Below are 18,371 nucleotides of genomic sequence, written 5' to 3'. Positions count from 1 at the left end.
TTGCTTGTCAGGGCTATTTTAAGAGCATATCTGCAGTTACATCTGCTTTCGGTATTCGGTATAACATTTTGCACATTTAGCTGGCAAATAGCTTTAGGAATCTGACGTTACTATTTACTCTTATTACACAAATAGTCCAGAGGTGTTTTAACAACGGATTGCCCCAAATACATCTTGAAACCTTTCCAAATTGTCTGGACGCATATTAAAAGGCAAATTAAAAACCTAGACATTGGCTTCTTTAAAACCAATGAGTGTCCACATCTCTAACCTCTTAGTTTAGAGATTCATTTTGTGAGCCTGGGGTTATAATTTTTTTCTAAGAAAATAAAAAAATCTATCTCACAGTGGAATAAGGCTGTTTTTTTGGGGGGGGTTTTTTTGGTCAAATTTAGATTTTTTTTTTCGTCTTCTGTAGAACCGGTTCAGAGCAAAAGCTGTATTGTGATGCTGTGCTGTCTTGTCAGCTTAGTCTGGTCTCATCTTTTTCTTTATTGACCATAATGAGATGCTTTCTCTCAGGAGTGCTGTCCGCTTACCTCTGCCAGTAATCTATCTGGACACAGGTAAGGCTTGCGTGGCATTGTGGAAAAGTAGAACCTCGATCTCGTTAACCTCTAAATGTCATAATACTCTTCAACAGTCTGAAATACTGCTAAGGCTGCTCGCGTGTTTGCTGCTAATGGTTGCTGTAAATTTGCTCCAACCTTAGTTCATTCTGTGATGACGTGAGTTCAGATTTACTCTTCGGGTTAAAAATAATTTCAAAGTATGGAGGGAGTGATGCATTATCCAAGGAGCCATGGCACATACAGGGCATACTATGTCTAAAAGCGCTTCACCTAAAGTGAAGCATTTTTCCATTGTTCAAGCACACTTCCTCTTCCTGACTGCTCCAACTGTCTGCTGATAAATGGGTTAAGGTGCAGAGTTAGTCTTTTTTTACACTTGGCTGGGTTAAAGTTCTTTTTCTTGCAATGCTTGCATTTTCTGTTGCTCAGCAAATGTCCTCTCCTAAAACACTCTGCGTGTTTTAGTTTTGTTACTCTCATATTCCAATAGCTTTGCTTTGAATGGGAACTTATGTATTGTGTATCTGTGCGAGTGAAATACATAATGACCTAAGCATAAATTATACATTTACCTGCACAAATGCCTAATTAAAGATCTGAGATTTGTTAAAACAGCTTAGCCACCATTGCACTTTCTTCCTATTAGTGTTTCATTTGACAGTTGACAGGATGTGAAATATGTTTTTTTCCTTAGTGTGGATGTCAGCAGTTTATCAGTAACCAGATGGAAACTTCCTGACATTTAATATGTTTGTGCTGCTCTGTCTCTAGGTTGGAGGATGCAGATTCCAGTTGTGGAGTAGGGAAATATTTGGGCCACTAAAACACACTAATAATAATAATAATAATAATAATAATAATAATAATAATAATAATAATAATAATAATAATAATAATAATTTGCTTTCACTAGACTGGTTGGTAAGAATCTGTCCTCAAAATGATCAAAAGAACCAGTTGAAGTTAGCTGAGGTGAACTGTAAATAAGAAACTGATCAATAGTATTGTCTTATTCTGTCCTTTTATCTTTGACAGAATGCAGAAGTAGAGATAACTCAGGGAGTTCCTATATCAGCACTTCAGTCCGTCTTATTCCTTTAACCCATGACTTTTGGACCTGCATTCTTGCACTTAAGCAGTCTCTTACATATGAAATCTGGATAAAAACATGCTAGAACATCAACTTTTACTCTTAGCGGAATAATGTCCTTAAAGGCGCCGCTTGATATTAAAAGTGCCCTTCCTTGGACTTGGGTTCTGTTGTTATTTACAGAAGAAATGTGTACCTCTTTGTTTCAGTCTCAGGGTGATACCTCAAACATGCACCTAAAATAAAAATTGACATTGAAAGGCTAATTTAGTTTAATATTGATCTGCTATTTTCTTTCCTTTTAAATCTTCTAAGAGCACAAAAATTAATTTACTATTTGACTATATGGCTATTTCTCTGTTGGTTCAGAATGCAGTCAAGAACTTATAGACTTGAATATCGTGCACTGATGAATTATTCCCAAGTATGAAAGAACAATAGTTATTTCTAGAATCTAAAATCATTCTTGGTGTGTTCACAGAAGTACTGTTAATCATTTTCAGAAGGTGATATTTCTATTCAGATTCTTGTAGTAGTTGAACCAAAATGCAAGGATTTTCCTCTGTAGGTAAAAGTTTTCAATTGTCACTTATAATTTAGATTCTTTAGCCGAATTTGTCTTAACTTTTCATCTGTTGGTAATAGATGGAAACTGGCCAACCAATTGCTGAACCGGTCCTGTCTGAGTGCATGTTTAACACACATTTGTTGAAACCATTCATTTATTTATTTTTTCCTTTTCACTCAATTTTATTTATTTGTGTGTGGAAAGAATAGCTGGGAGAAGAATGTTATGTGTATAGGTGCCTTTGACAGTGTACAAAGTACTAAATCTACACGGGGAAATATTGTATCTGCAAGTGTGTGGTTTTTGAAACTGTCATAAAGCGACACCACAAAATATAATGGGGATATTTTAGGAAAGGTTGGGCCAAATACAAAATGTTTTTTTTGTAATTTATTTGCTGAAGTAGCTGTAAGTAAATAACAATTTGTCACAAAATCTGTGACTAGACAATAAACTTTCTACCACCACTACAATCCTTCTAAAAGAAATACCATTAACCTTGACTTAATTGACCTGACAAAGGACTTTGACCTTGTCAGTACAAGGACTTTCATGCTCTACCAGTGCACTGGCTTTGTTCCAGGACCTCTCAGGTGGTTATGTTCCACTTGACCTGAAGGGTAACCTTAAAAGCAACGTGTCTTGTACTTTCAGACAATCTTTGCTAACCATGGTTTACATTGTGCTGTGCAGTCACCCTGATACTGTTACAGATCCATCTTCTTTGTAGCTAAAAAGCTACTCATGGTTTTCTGTTTGCCATCACTTAACACACATCAAGCAAAGCACAAAGATCATTGGACCCTAATCAGAGAAACAATGTCATTGAGAGGAAGGATTTTCTTCCATGTATTAGTTTAGTTTGAACGCTTTATGATTTTAATAACATGTTGCGTTCTAGGTATGGTGCAGAGAAGACTGGTATAAGTCACCAAAATAAGTTACCAGAGCCTGTGCACTTAAACAGTGTTAAGTTCATGAGGCTATTTCAATAGGGTAAATAAGAATGGGTCATTGCCACAGTGTGTGTGTGTAAATGAGAGTGTACTGTTTTATATATCTCAGTTGACATGCAGTACAGTATGGTACCCTGGAATGAATAATGTGACACACATGCTTTGACCTTTAAAGGGGCCCGACCAGACATATTGCTTCACTTAAACCTCATTATGGGAAGTGCTTAGAACATTTGAGAATGGCACTAACAATCGACTTTATGGTGTTAAATTCAGTGTTCATCGTCAGCTAGTTTTGTACCTTTTTTACAACCAGAAACAATACTACCAATGCCATAAATACAACTGTCAAATGTTATATGCCTACTTGCTTTGGGATTGCTATATTAATTAGTTAATCATTGCACTTTGCAAGTGGCCTTTCCACCTCCAGAGAAACCCAATTTGGGTAGATGTATTTATTCTAATCTCGCTGCTTGCAGATATCCTTGTGATCTAAGTCAGTTCAGAATTTTATGTAAAGATTGATTGCATTAAAGGGGCCATATCTGCATATATGGGAAGGTGGTGGAGCGTGTGCACAGCATAAAGGTCTTGGGCATTCACATTTCCTCTGACCTCCCCTGCACTGAGGACCTCTGCCACCTAGTGAAGAAAGCCCAACAATGGCTCTTCTTTCTCAGGAAGTTAAAATGGACTGGTCTCTCTATTCAGCTGCTCATAAACTTTAACAGGGCCACTCATCGGGACAGTGTGGTATGGGAGCTGCATGGCACATGAGAGGAAGGATTTAGCATGTGTGGTCAGGACAGCACAGGGGGTTGTGGGACGCCATCTACAAGATCTGGACACGGTTTATGCTGCAGGAGACCAGAAAAGGGCCAGATGTATTGCCACATATCTTATCCACTTGGACCATGCATGCTTTGTCAGATTTCCATCAGGAAAATGATTCAGGAACATTAAATCAAAACCAAATAGACTTTAAAAGAACTTTTTCCCCAAAGCTGCAAAGGCAATCATCCCCTGCTGAAGATCAAATAATCCACAAGCCCAATTCATAGTCTGTTTACAAACATGCTAGTGGTTCCACAGCTTCTTGATCTGACTGAAAATGATTAAACATCTTAAACTATGCTAAGGTCAATTTGCACACTTAAGCTTCTCATGGAGTGTTTGTCTAGTACAGGGGTGTCAAAGTCCAGTCCTCAAGAGCCGGTGTCCAGCAACTTTTAGATGTGTCCCTGGTCCGACACACCTGAGTCAAATAATCAGGTCATTAGCAGGACTCTGGAGAACCTGACTGCATACTGAGGAGCTAATTCAGGCGTTTGATTTAGGCGTTGCAGTTGCAGGACACCAGCCTTTGAGGACTGGAGCTTGACACTCCTGCTCTAGTACACCCATGCAAATTGCACAGTGTGTGCAATTTGTGAATTGACCGCTGCTTCTCTTCTCCTTAACATGAATACCTCATTATTATCTGAATGTGCGCTATTATCTATTTGTAATTGCACAGTATGTTTCCCCTTCTGATAAGTCTTTCTCCTCTGTTGTACAGCTTAATCTTAAATTTAGCTTTTTTTCATATTGTGTTTTTTTTGCATTTCTGAGGGTCTTCTCAAGGAAGGCTCATTATTCATTTTTCAATGGGTAGTTAGGATTTAGTCTCTGTGTTATGTGTGCATTCAAAGCTGACTTCTCAGCAAAACTTCATTATGGCTGCATAATGACAAAAACGATTCTTGATTTAATGCAAACTCAAATTTCTAGCCCTTTAAGATATATAGCCATGTGATATGGTTATAAAAAAGACCAAGAAACATTTGATCATGATAAAATAAGGTTGTATACACAAAGCCTACATCTTGATAGTGTTTTGAGTTTTTTTTGAGCCAAAAATCATTTGCTCTCAGGTGCGATTAACAAATAAACCGACGTGGCGGCATCTAGCGACAGTATCGCAAAACTATCATAATGCCGGTTTGCTTAATTTATAAATCAATTGTAAATAATGCCAGACCAAGCCTGACTTTCTGCAATGCTTTGCAGTAAAGAGGCAGCTTGGCGTGATCGAAGACCAACAATCTACTTTAGAAGCCTCATATCAGAAAATGTGCTTGCGTCAATGAACTCTGCGGTCACATCTGAGCCTTGGCAGTTTTAGTGTTCACTTCAGTGAACACCAACGTTCATACTGTATTCCCAGCAACATTCCAGTCTTTCCCTCTTCAATCATATTTTTTTTAGCTTTTTTTTACTAGATCTTGGACCTTTCTTCATATTATTGCTGGGAGATACTAATAGCAATTACCCGCTTCCTTGATTTAACCCCTGCTACGCATGCACAGTACGTACTTCCGTTAATATAGTAAATAAACCAAAAAGGCTTTATTTACTAACAAATTGAGCAAAAATAAAGCATAAAACACTAAAATAGCAGCTAATAAACCAGCAGGATGTGATAATCTTTCACAAAAATGTTGTGTGCAACCAGAGTGAGCTACTGACGTATGAATAAATAAAAAAGTCAAATAACGTGGCTATGTAACTTTAAATATGTTTTGTTGTGTACCTACAGTCTCTAGGAGTTCAGAAAAGTTGAATGTAGTATCTCAGATATTTTAAAATTTTATTTGGGTAGTACTTTTCAATTTGTTTCAGGTTTCTCTATCCCTTATTTTTTTGAACAATTAAGTCACAGTATTTGTTGCAGAGCAGCTAAAAAAGGTCATGGACATCTGGCTAACTAATTTTGCGAATACGCCATTTTTATTTTTCTCTGTGGTTTTGTGGTCCAAGCTGAAGGACACTGAAGCTACAAGTGGATAAGTGAAAATGTTCAGTTGTTGGGGGTATTAACCCACACAATTCATTACACCATCCCTAGCATACTACAAAAATGGCTCAACGGGGTAGAGTTAGAACACTCTCCGACCTGAAAGGGGACGACGTGTGCAGTGCCTCCTTTGCATTTAAAGAGATCGCACCAAAACGAGTTGCTCTCAGACACGGCTAAGAATAATGAGGAATTCAGACCAAAGCATTGCAGTTCCACTTTATACAGACCACAACTGAATGATTTCAATGTGAAAAGAGAGACCTTAAAAGCATGATAAGCCCCCTTTAGATACCAACTTGAGTGTCATAAGGCCTCAATGACACAACCCTTGCGTTATTTGTTCATGCTGATTTATTTATGGAATGCGGTGGCATTTTGTCTTTGCTCTGTTGTGTCTAATCAGATGCAAGTGATGTTTTGCCTGTGCCATTAGATAAAGTAACTCTCTCTCAACACAAGCAGATACCATACATATTCAAGCTATCACATGTACATCTGTGTCTGTCCACAAAAACAACAACGGTTGATATCTTTGCCATTAGGAATTTCTTTAATGTTCAAATGTGTGCAATCTGTGTTCTATTTTATTTTCCATCTGAAGTCAAAATATAAAAGTTTTACGTTTCCCCTCTAAAGCTTAAATTTAATCTCGAGTTCTCCCCACCCAAACATTTATACTCAACAGCCATGTACTGAATTAATGTCCCTGTACTTTTTATTTTCCCTCTCCTTCAGGTGTGATTGCCTTTCCTGTGTACGTTTGCCTGTTCACTGATGCTGAAACAGTCACTCCTACCTGTGTGTTGTTGCTTCAACTTCTATGATCTAAGGGTATACATTTCTGCCTGCTACAAGAGCAGAACTAAAATAAAATCACTTGTTACTTGGAGAATATTTTGTAAATAGTCAAAGTCTCTTAAAGAAACTTTAACAGCACACAGCAGCACCATTCTATCTTTCAGATGTGGAAAAACATTTAAACTGTACTCATTCTTGAATTAAGTGCGTTAACTTGTTTCTCAGAACATAAATGTTGTAAAATCTTGAAACGTTACTGGTTTAAGTCACTAAAAAAAGTTTCGGTTCATCTGTTACTCCTTCAACCTGAACAGAAATAACACATGTAATGTAATTAATATTTATCTGATTATATTAAACCATTTGAGTGTGAACACTATAAATTACCATGATATTAAATACGGCTGGCTAGATTTGAATGTTTTTGTGCATCCATAAGTACATCAACAGAGTACTGCCTTCCTGTCAAGGCTGTTTTCTAGCGTTATCTTCTGATTTGGCCTTGACTCCTGCAGTGCAAACAAACGGTGTTAAAACACTGGCCCCAGACATGACCCTGGTTCCTACCGTGGATCTAGATATCATCTCATAATCATTAAAAGTCATCATATGTGGAGTAATAAAGTAGATGTTGGAATTTTTTTTATTTCAATTAGTCAGTAGCACACAATGTTTTCTGAGTCCTAGATCCAAGCTTTGCAGCATTAGAAGACTGGCATATAGGAAGACCTATTTGCAGGGCTATTGATTGTGTTTCCATCCATTTGCTGAGGAGATACATTTCCTTTCATTACTGAATTAATCCGGAAAGTGTACGCTCACTCAAATGAGGCTGTGTACCCTTCGTTGTTTAAATTAATATGCATTGTTGAATGAGTCAATTGGATGTGGAACATTTTAGGACAATCATGACAAATACATTTATTTATTGACTTGAATATCGTACTTTGTATTGTATTTATTTTTTTTTTCTGAGCCTTGCAATGAAATTTCACTCAAATGTACATTGTGAACGTGCTACTGAATGGCAGTAAAGTGTGTCTGAGTCTTAACTGTTAACTCCCGGAAAATAGCCAGAACCTATCTGTAAAGTTTATGCAATTGTTACAAGTCGTAAATACTAAATGTACCCTAACAAGTATCTCATATGACCATCTGTTTATCATAAATTGGTAAGCACATAACCAAAATCAGTGGCTTGGTCGGTTAGAGATACCATAGCATAAACTTATGTATGCCTCATGTGACCAGTAAAAGTTCTGAAAGGTCTGTTGGTGCAAAGAGTGATTGCTATCCTCTAGTGGAAATCCAACCTCTTTCATGTTTGACTGAGGACTAGAGGGTTTCATCTGAGGGTGTAGCTCATATTGCTGTATTGGCCAAGTCAGCAAACCAGCCAAAGCTTCTTTGAGGATTATTATTGTTACTAATTGGCTATTGGCCTGAGCATTGAAGATGTTAGTTATCCATGCACAGTTTTCAACATCCCTTTTTTTTAATATATATATATATATATATATATATATATATATATATATATATATATATATATATATATATATATATATATATATATATATATATATATATATATATATATATATATATATAAATAAATAATTATTTGGGGGATGTGGGGTCAGCTTAAATATCTAACTTCTTTTGGGCCTCCATTAACCCTCCATTAACTGTTGGTTTGCAACTTTGGACCGGTATTATCTGGCTTCAGATTAGTTATCGGCAGATTTATGTCATTGGGTAAGTAGGAGCAGCGGAGCGTTAAGGAATGCTGAGCTAGTTATTTGCTATAAGATTAGGGTCACTGGGAGTAAGGAGCTCTGGGCTCCTTTTTTTTTTTTTTTTTTTTTTACAAGCTAAGGTCATCGTGCTCTAATTCCATTTAGCTCAGTCATATTAGTAGGTGACGCATTGAATAAGAAGATCAAAAGAAATATTTCACAGTAAGTTGCTGAGCCCATCTGGGATACCAGAACATTTTCCCAGTTAGGAAGAAGTTGAACTCGTCACAAATCAGCGGGCTTTTCAGCACAGTTCACTTCTGATACAAAGAAACAGTGAACTGGGATGTTTCTCTCACAGCAGCACACAAACTGGAAGCCTCGAGGTTACTTGGTTCACACCCAGCAGGTCTTGCACCCATCGCCCTGCCTTTCACTCATTGGCTTTGTCATTCCAGCTGCGATCGTGTCTGTGAACAGAGAGCATTATTTGTGTCCTCAGAGGGGGCAAATCCTAATTTAAATTCCAGTCTTTCCCACTGGAATGAAGTTGGACCCGAGAACACCAACTGTATTATCCTTGCCCTGTCTTCTTGAAAGGCCCATCTGAGGAGTGTTTCTTGGCAGCACAGGAAACCCATTAGACAAAAAAAAAAAGCCACGTATCAGGAAAGAAAAGGGGAAATGAAGCAGGACAGGATTTAGTGAGAATTGCAGCATTACAGTTGTGCTCATTTTGAGTGGTTTAATGTGGACCTGTCTTCTGTACTGCATTTAAATAAAGGGCTGGACTGTCTGGTGTGGTGTGCATACTAATGGCTGGGTGAATGAATCGCTGGTATTCTGATAGTGAGGAAGTGAGTACAAGGAAACCCTTTCTTGTTACTGCACCCTCACAAAAAGTTTTCTGGTTTCATTTGTCTGCAGCTTCAGAACAACAACTGCACTTTGTCATTTCTTTAGGAGATTAAGAGTTTTTGTGTTGATCAAGCGGTGGGTTTTGTAACAGTAGAAAAATTTTGGAAAATGTGGACAAGAAGCTTAACGTCTATAGCCCTGTTTTTTTTTTTTCTTCCTTTTAACCTAAAATCAGTCCAACATTTTGTGACAGTCACTGTTTAAATGGGCTAATATGAGCTGCTGTAGTTGTCATACTATATGAAGCCTGTGTTGCGTTAGAAAATATAAACCCGTCTTTGTGTATTACTGGCAAGTATCTTGCTCTGGCCTGTCCGTCTCACCTTGTCTGGTGTGTTCTGTCTTGTTGGTTGATTAATCATGTTTAGTCTCTTTGTGTCTGCATCATGAATAATTAGATACTGTTGCTCTCCTTGTGTTCTAAAATCCCCTGACGGCGCTGCGAGTCCAATCACAACCATGTGTGCATGAGGTAAAACAGGAATCCGCTGATCAAACTTACTTGAGCCTTTCTGAATCAGAGGTGATATCATTGTTATAAGAACAAAGTATACTGTGTCGTTTTCATACATATTAAAATGTATTGTCCATTTCTTAGCACAAAGATAGTATTTTTTTCAGTATGTACACGCGTCTGCAGCGTTTTGTCAGATTTTTGCTGGCAAAATTAATTACACTTGAACTAATATGCTGAGAACAGGTTTAAATATTTGTACAATCCATCCACATTCCACACAGCCAAGCTTTAATTCTTGAAATCACAGATCAAATTAACAGGAATCATAGTAACAAAGAAAGCTGCGCTAATCTTGCAGTTTATTTACATAGCGCAGATTTACAACACACGTCATATAAAGGCACTTTAAATGTTGGTGACCCCTGATTTAAATGCTAAATAGCGATTTTCCTAGCATGGAGAAAAAGTGGCTAGGTTTCACTAGTTATAACAAAGCAAAAACAAAACTGTAAACAATTATTTGATTTATTTAATTAAAATTTTAAAATCAGTTTGTTATTATTATACTTCATATTACTTACTGCTGATACAAAACTATGTATAGAATGGACTACTTGTAGATTTTGTGGTAGTAAATATGTGGTTGTAAATCTTTCCAAAAAGCTGAATTTAGGAGCTTTCTTTCAGCCACCAGTGTGCAGCAACAGGCTGGGCCTGGGGGAACCTTGTATAAATTTACACTCCATTCAGCCAGGAAAAACTCTTATCACTTCTGTAATTTCTCTGCAATCTATAAAAAGGATGTTAAACCATTTGAGCATTAGGAGGGAGAATATTTCTGGTGACAGCATGTCTTAATTCCAGTAACCAGCCATTTCCTAATCCTAAACCCGCTGTCACAGTTATCTGTCCTGTAATGTATACTAGAGTAATGGACAGAAGTATGTTATTTGGGTCTAAATGTCTGCAATAGGAGATTTTCTGCAATATTAAGTGCTGTCACATCTTTGAAGTTTATTTTGATGTATTTCCATTCTTAGAAGGTCCTGTATATTGGGATCAAGGGTGTGAAAGTTAGTGTTTTGCTTTAGCAGTGGCTCACTTTTGTTATATACATAGAATATGGAATATGGAACATTTCAACATTTCCAAAACAGCATTCATATCAATCTGGCTCATCTGGGCATGCTATGTTGTCAAATGGTCAGGAAGCAAATGACAAAGAATAAAAAGGTCGTATATACAACATAGTGACAGGGGCTAAAGTATCACAAAAAACTATTAATTTCAGTTGATCATGCTAATTAGTTAAAAAGGTTATTTAGTAACAATATCTAAACTGACATAAAATTAAATTAGTAATCCAACATCCAGATGATATACTAGTTTTCTTACATAACCTCTCTTTTCTGTCTTTTAGGGATTGAGCTGTGCCTGCCAAGATGGCGGTTTTCCATGACCATGGTGGCCAGTTTTGTGGTTTTGGGTGGTCAGCTCCTCATGCCCGGAGTGGCGTACCTCTGTCGCGACTGGCAGGTACTTCAAGCTGTCATCATCTGTCCCCTGCTGCTTATGCTGTCCTACATTTGGTAAGAAAAAAAGAAAACTTAGCAATATGCTCCGGAATGGTACAAAATTCTCTGTTTTTGTATTGCTTTAGGTTTTAAAATACACAGTTTACCACATTATTAGAATTACCAAATAAATTAAGTATTACAACAATATGGGTCGGATTGATTTTTTATTTTTATTTTCATGAGACTTTGCCCCATGTGTCTGTATGTAAAAGCAGCTAGAAATAAAGTACATTGCCTTCCAAAAGTATTCACCACCCAGGGTGGGATTATAGAAGTATATGGAAATGTTTGATGTTCTCCGGGAGCACCATCAAATCCGCAACAAACCCATCACGAGAGGGCCGCCCACCACAGCTCACCGTCTGGGCAAGCAGTGCATTTATCAGAGAGGATTTGCAGAGCTCCTCAGCAGAGAAGGGAGTATCTGTCCATAGGTCCAAAATAAGCCGTACCCTCCATAGTGCTGGAAAAGAAACCATTAATTGGTGTTGAAAATAAGAAGGCATGTTTTGATTTGATTTAGCATGTGGGCAACTCCCCAAATGTGAGAAGGAAGGTGCTCTTGTGAGATTAAACTAAAATATTTTGGCCACCAAGGAAAAACACTATTACTGGTAGTGGCAGCATTTTGTTGTGGGCATGTCCTTTGGCAGCAGGAGTTGGGAAACTGGTCCGTGTTGAGGGAAAGATGTATGATGCTAAGTATGGGGGATATTCTGGAGCAAAACCTGTTCCAGTCTGCCTGTGATTTAAAACTGGGGAGGAGGTTCACCTTCTAGCTGGACAATGACCCGAATCACACTGCTAAAGCAACACTTGAGTAGTTTTAGAGGAAATATTTAAATATGGTGGAATGGTCTAATCAAAGTCCAGACCTCAATTCAATTCAGAATCTCTGGTTAGACTTTAATATCACAGTTCACAAACAAAAACTATCCAACATGAAGGAGCTGGAGCAGTTTTGCCTTGAGCAATGGGGGGAAATAAATCCAAGTTGCAAGATGTGGCGAGTTCATAGAGACTTATACAAAGTGATATACAGCTGTACTGGCTGCAAAGGGTGGCTCTATAAAGTACTGACTTTTCTGAAGTTTTCTGTTATTTTGTCCTATCTCTTGCTTACTTTACAATAGAAAAACAGACACATCTTCAAAGTTGTAGGTATGTTCTGTAAATTAAATGCTACAAACGCTCAAAAATCAATTTTAATACCAAGGTGTGTGGCAACAAAACATGAAAAATGCCAAGGGCAGTGAATACTTTTGCGGGCCGCTATGTTTGCTGTCTTTATCCCGAGTGGTTTATTTATAAGTTTTTGCTATTACATACATCACATAATGCTTTTTATAATTTTGCAAAACTGTCACATGGGCTCTGTGGCTGCCTTTCACCTTCAAGTCTGGTCAGAAGGAAGTTATGAGGAGCATAGTCGATATGTCAACGAATAACTGCTGTAACAATACTATACTGGCAAATCCATTAATATCACATATCTTTTTGTGTAGAAGTCCCTTAAAAAATTAAGACCTAATCATTTATTAGTAATTCTTATATAAGAATTTCCCATCACTGTAAGGCGGGGAGCAGAAGTTACTGGGGTTTCCAGTGGCGAAGTGAAACCTTAAACCTACATGACCATAGCCACCTGTTTACAGCTTTGTTCTGTACTTCTGTTTTCAATTCTGCTGTGGATTTGGCAGCAAAAACTTTGCCAGCACTTGTGTGACTTAGTCATGGTAAAAACGGGACATCTCATGAAAGGATGTTTGTCTGAAATTATTTGGATATAAAGATGCATATAATCAATAGTCAAGTATTGTTACACAAATCAATAAAACAGAAGATTTCTTCAAAGTTCATTTATTTTTTTTTTTTGCCTCCCCTGCATTTAATCCCACCCGTCAGCTGGACATGATTAAAACAATGCTACTCAGCACACTGAAGGGACTTTGGCCTGTTTAAATCTCAGACATTTAGTTTTTTTTTTGTGCCCCTGGCAGCTGAAGTGAGAGCGAACAACGTGGTGGGATTAAAGAGCTCCTTGAGGCCTTCCAAAATAGGATTTTAGCTGCATATGAGTCTGGTCAGGGATTTAGAGGGGTCTCATAATAATGAGTCCAATCGTTCCACTATAATAGTAATAAAATAGTCCACAGTTGGAGGACAATCAAAACAAAAACAAACATGCAAGCTCACGAGGCTTTAAGAAGTCTAAAAAAATGTCATCACAGGACCTACAGTAGATTCCTCCCATAGCTGATATAGAAGAGCATAACTCTGTAGTCAAAAAGAGACTTGTCAAGTTCAGCTTACATGGGAGGTGTATATGTAGAAAACGCTTGCCCTCTTGAAATAAATAAATAAATGCCAGACCAAGGTTGGTTAGAGTGAGCAAAGACCAGGACTGTTATTTTAACAGATACATTTTACAATTGCATTATTTAGAAATTAGAACAAAAGACATGTCTGGCTTAAACCAATTGGAGCATTCTGGGGCTGGAAAAGAACCTTTGTACCATGTGTGAAGCAAAGACCTGAAAGTGTAACGGTTTGGATATTGTGTATCTGAATTCAGCCCAAAAATATTGAGATAATATTTTTGGTCCATATCGCCCAGCCCAAGGGGTGACAGACTGTACCTGCAAGGGTCAGGGTTGATTTTAAAGAGGAGTGTGTCACGCTTTCCACAGAACAATGTCAGAGACTGGTAATTGGTGACCAGAAATATCTCTCTAAAGTTATTTCAGCCAAAGGCGTTGATCTTAGCTTTTGGGGCTATAGTGTCTTTCTCAGACAGATTTTGTTGATATTTTATATTCAGAGATTAAAAATTGCGATCTTTTTTCCAGATTAAAAGTTGCGTTCTTTTTTCCAGATATAAAAAAAATATGATTGTACCACAACCGGATAACATTTACAAGACTCTAAGGTTCAATTTTGTCTTAGTGAAGTCATGTCCTCTTTTGTAAACATCAGAAACAGGTTAGGAGACTTAAGAATGCAAAATTATCAAAAGCGGTCCAGTAAAATAAGACCGCAAATATCTAATCAAGAGGCTGTCAGGCTTTCTTAAGGACATGTAGTAAACTTTAAAACAAAGATTAAAACATTTTTAATTTTTAATAAGTCAACCTTTTGTTGAGAAAACAAGTTTTTTTTTTTTTAACATTGCTATTTGCCAGCTGTGCAAACTGACCTATGCAGCTGACCGGGCAAAAGATCTGAAAGCCGCCTTTGTGCAAACAGTTAATCAATCTGGGGCTAAAAGATTAAAGCTGTGCTTTGCACATGTTAGACGACCGTCCACTGGAAATTCAGCAACAGCAGTCCCATAGCTTTGTTCCTCTGCCATGGTGGGAGCTGTGTGGATGTAAGTCAGCACTGTACTACCCTGCAAAAATTTGCTAACCAAATTTTTTTTTTTGGAACGTGGGGCAAAGATGGGACATGAGGTTTTTGCGCCATGCCGCCCCTCATGAGCATTTTCTAAAGTTCTGAAAGCGGTTCCGTTAGGCCCAAGGTGTTGTTACATCTAATGTTGCTGTTTTTGTGTCAAGATGCAATCGCTCTACTAGCAGACACCAACTTTTGCATATGCATTCGTGCAACATGTAGTAACACAAATATATCAGTTAATGGAGCATATCAGATGACAACAGCTGCAGCAGTAACAATGGTTGTGAGGCAGTACCACCTGTAGGCAGATGATACTGTACTCGCTGGAACAATTCTGGTGGCGTTTGCACAGCACAGTAGTTGACGGAGGGGGGGGGGACGTTTCAACCAGCCTTTAAAGGCAGAAACTTTCTAATTGCATTTACCTTTTGATGTTCTCTAATAACAAAAACTTTCCCCGCCTATTTTACAGGATTTTCCCTGAGTCGTTGCGTTGGCTGCTGGCAACCCAGCAGTACGGACGGTCCAAATGGATCATGGGACACATAGCAAAGAAGAATAATGTGAACACTGACTTTGATGTCGATAACATCCTCACAGGTAAACCGAAAACATTGTTAGTTCATGTTAATGCAGTTTTTTTAGGTGCATTTCCATGAATCGGAATAAGATTAAAAAACTACTTTATTTCAGCAGTTCAGGTAATTGAAAAAAAGTGCCGCTCATTTATAGATTTTTTTTTTTCTTTTTTTACATGCAGTGGAGTATATCAAGTATTTACTTGTTAATTTTGATGATCTTATCTTACAGCGAATGAACACCAACAAATAAGTTTAACATATGTCAAAAAAGATCATTGCTCTAGAAGTTGGCTGGCCACAGAGGGCTGTGTAGGAGCATACGAATAGAAAATTAAGTGGAAGGAAAAATATTTCGGTCTTGTTTCCTACATAGACATTGGCCTAATAAAAAGTGTGTCGATATGCTGTGCAGTATTTGGGGCTATTTTTTTCATGAATTGATGCATTAATGAAGCAAGTTCAGGCTCTGTTGATGACTTAAAAATACATTAAATGTTAAAAAAGGTTTGCTTTACAATCAGCTCAAAGCTGCTGTTATCTATGTTACTTGTTCCCCTTGTTTTAACCACACATTTCCCCTCACTTAACCTTCCATTAATATCCTTTGATACAGCACTCTGTAAAAAGCCAGCTTCTTTAGCAATTATGTTTTGTGGCTTACTTCCTCTGGAGAATGTGAATGACGGTCTGCCGGCTAATTTTACAACCGGCGCTCTTCCCTGTAATTGTGCTGGCCATGAAACAAAATTTCTGTTGTGAAAATCTCCTTAGTAGCTTTAACTTTCTGAACCGGAGTTAGGGTTTTCATCAGCTTTAAACTTTAATCGTGAAAATTAACAGCAATAAAAGTTTATTACTCTGTGTGTAAGGAATCGATACAGGAGTTACACTTTTTGAAGTAGAGATCTGAAACAAATTAACTTTTCAATGCTATTCTGATATAAAGAGATGCACATGTGTAATAAGAGAGATTTTCAACTAATCATTCAGTCAATACATTATATTCATTTCCATCGTTCAAGCTGAAAGTCACTCATTTCTGCAGCTGCGCGTTCCCAAATTAGACAAATTGACAAGGTTATATGGATATCCTGTCTTGTTGCCATAGTAACATGCCACTAAAGAGGTGGCAGCGGGAGCTGACCAATCACATTAGGACACTCTTAAGTGTTTATTAATTTTATTACAGCCTGCACAAGTGAGCATGAGCCCAAGCAAATGGTCAGATGACAGATGGGAGCGGGTCAGGCACTTTGACCGCGGTGTAGCGTGTCTGTTCTCAGGGGACCGGTCAGGACCAAAGCAGAATGAATCGTGCAGATGCAAGGGTACAGAGCATTTGCATCTGTAAAACTGGAATACGGAATAGCAAGCTGTCTTTTTGTAGTAAAAATCAAGAGATGTTTAAAACGTAAATAGATCCATTCCTGGAAAAGAGCCCAAAGAGGAACCATTAAATGTGAAAATAGCAGCCCCCCCCCCCTTTTTAGAACACATTGGATGTGAGCTGATGCAGCAGAAAATACGCTACCATACGCTTAATTTTCCCCCATCTCAGACTAATAGGCTGTCTCAACAGAAGAGGAGTTCCAGCACATCCGCGCATGCATTGGGGCTAATTAGGCCGTCTTTGGAAAATCCGCTCGTGGATTTGCTCAGACGTGAGCCGGAATAACCTTACTCAGTGGTTTGCAGCCCGGCGGGGGAAGTACCGCAAAGCCTGCGAGGCTTCGGTCAGAGACAAGTTTCAGGAGGCGGCGTGGAATGCTGAAAACGTTTCTGTGTCAACATGAAAGTGCCGCGCAACATATCAGAGTTGTGTTTCCGTGGCAACCTTCAATCTGATACCAAAACATCCCCTGTGCGGCGTCACATGTAACAGGGCGTGTTGCTTTCGCAGAAACCTATTCTACTCACAGTATTGTCATCTTAAGGTAACACGAAACCCACACATGTTGAATACAGTGTCGCTTTATAATCAGACCGACGTCAAAAGTTTTTATCGTATTAGAAGACTGATGACAATAAAAAAAACTGTGTTTCAGCATAAGAAATGTTTGTACATGGATCACTGGTCTGCATCTAACAAGCTCAACAAGAGTGTTTTTGTAAGTCTCTTTTTTAGGAAAGAAAATAAGTTTTGTTGTAAATTTACTATCCAAGTGGTTGCACTAGACTGAAGTGCGCACGTGGGTCAGATCCGGGAACCACCCAGAGAAGAATACATGACAGAATGTAAAATATGCGTTTTCGGACACAAACAAAACTGTCACACTACACCCTTACTTACATAAGTTTTAATCTGCAAGTATGAAATTAAATCTACACCAAAACCTCGTCTTCCTGGGGAAATGGAAAAAGATTAGACTGATATATTTTTTTATATATAAATCCTCAATGGTCTGGTTGTTGATATCCATTTGTCCTCTTCATCTATTCACATTTTTGTAAATCTATGGACCTCAGCTCAGTCCAGATGGCCTTGATGTTTTATGGTGCTGCCACCAACTTTTATTTATATAGGCTTTTATTTATTTAGGTAATTTTTTTTTGTTAAAACAATTCCATTTAGATACAGTTAGATTTGTACTTTAAATTACGGGTTATATGAATTAATTGCCACTTCCATCGTGGCAAAAATAAATGTAAATGAAACCCGTATTACTTCATTACTTGTATATGTAAAACCCTGAGTATTCAGAATATCAAATGAGCTGAAAAAACAAAAGCAGACCTTAGATCACGGATGAGTGCAAAAATGTAATAAGACAGACGGCACGTTAAACTTCATGGACTGCATTTAGCCGCTAAAAAAAAAAACGAACTCGGGTTTTTATTATGTTTTAATTGTCGGCTCATCAGTAGCCCAATAGCTGT

At 37.9% G+C, this 18,371-nt stretch overlaps 1 protein-coding gene across 1 annotated transcript in view; it reads left to right on the top strand.

Annotated features, from left to right (window-relative positions):
* The window catches only part of slc22a23 (solute carrier family 22 member 23), a 53,069-nt gene that overhangs the window by 24,437 nt on the left and 10,261 nt on the right, over window positions 1–18,371 (top strand). The window contains exons 4-5 of the mRNA XM_036138225.1: window positions 11,361–11,529; window positions 15,386–15,513. Coding sequence (XP_035994118.1) covers window positions 11,361–11,529; window positions 15,386–15,513 — 297 coding nt within the window. The remainder of the gene's footprint in view (window positions 1–11,360; window positions 11,530–15,385; window positions 15,514–18,371) is intronic.

The sequence above is a fragment of the Fundulus heteroclitus genome, chromosome 6 (assembly GCF_011125445.2).
Source record: "Fundulus heteroclitus isolate FHET01 chromosome 6, MU-UCD_Fhet_4.1, whole genome shotgun sequence".
Taxonomy (NCBI): Eukaryota; Metazoa; Chordata; class Actinopteri; order Cyprinodontiformes; family Fundulidae; genus Fundulus; species Fundulus heteroclitus.
The sequence above is the reverse complement of the archived record's forward strand: the minus strand, read 5'-3'. Positions and strand labels throughout refer to the sequence as shown.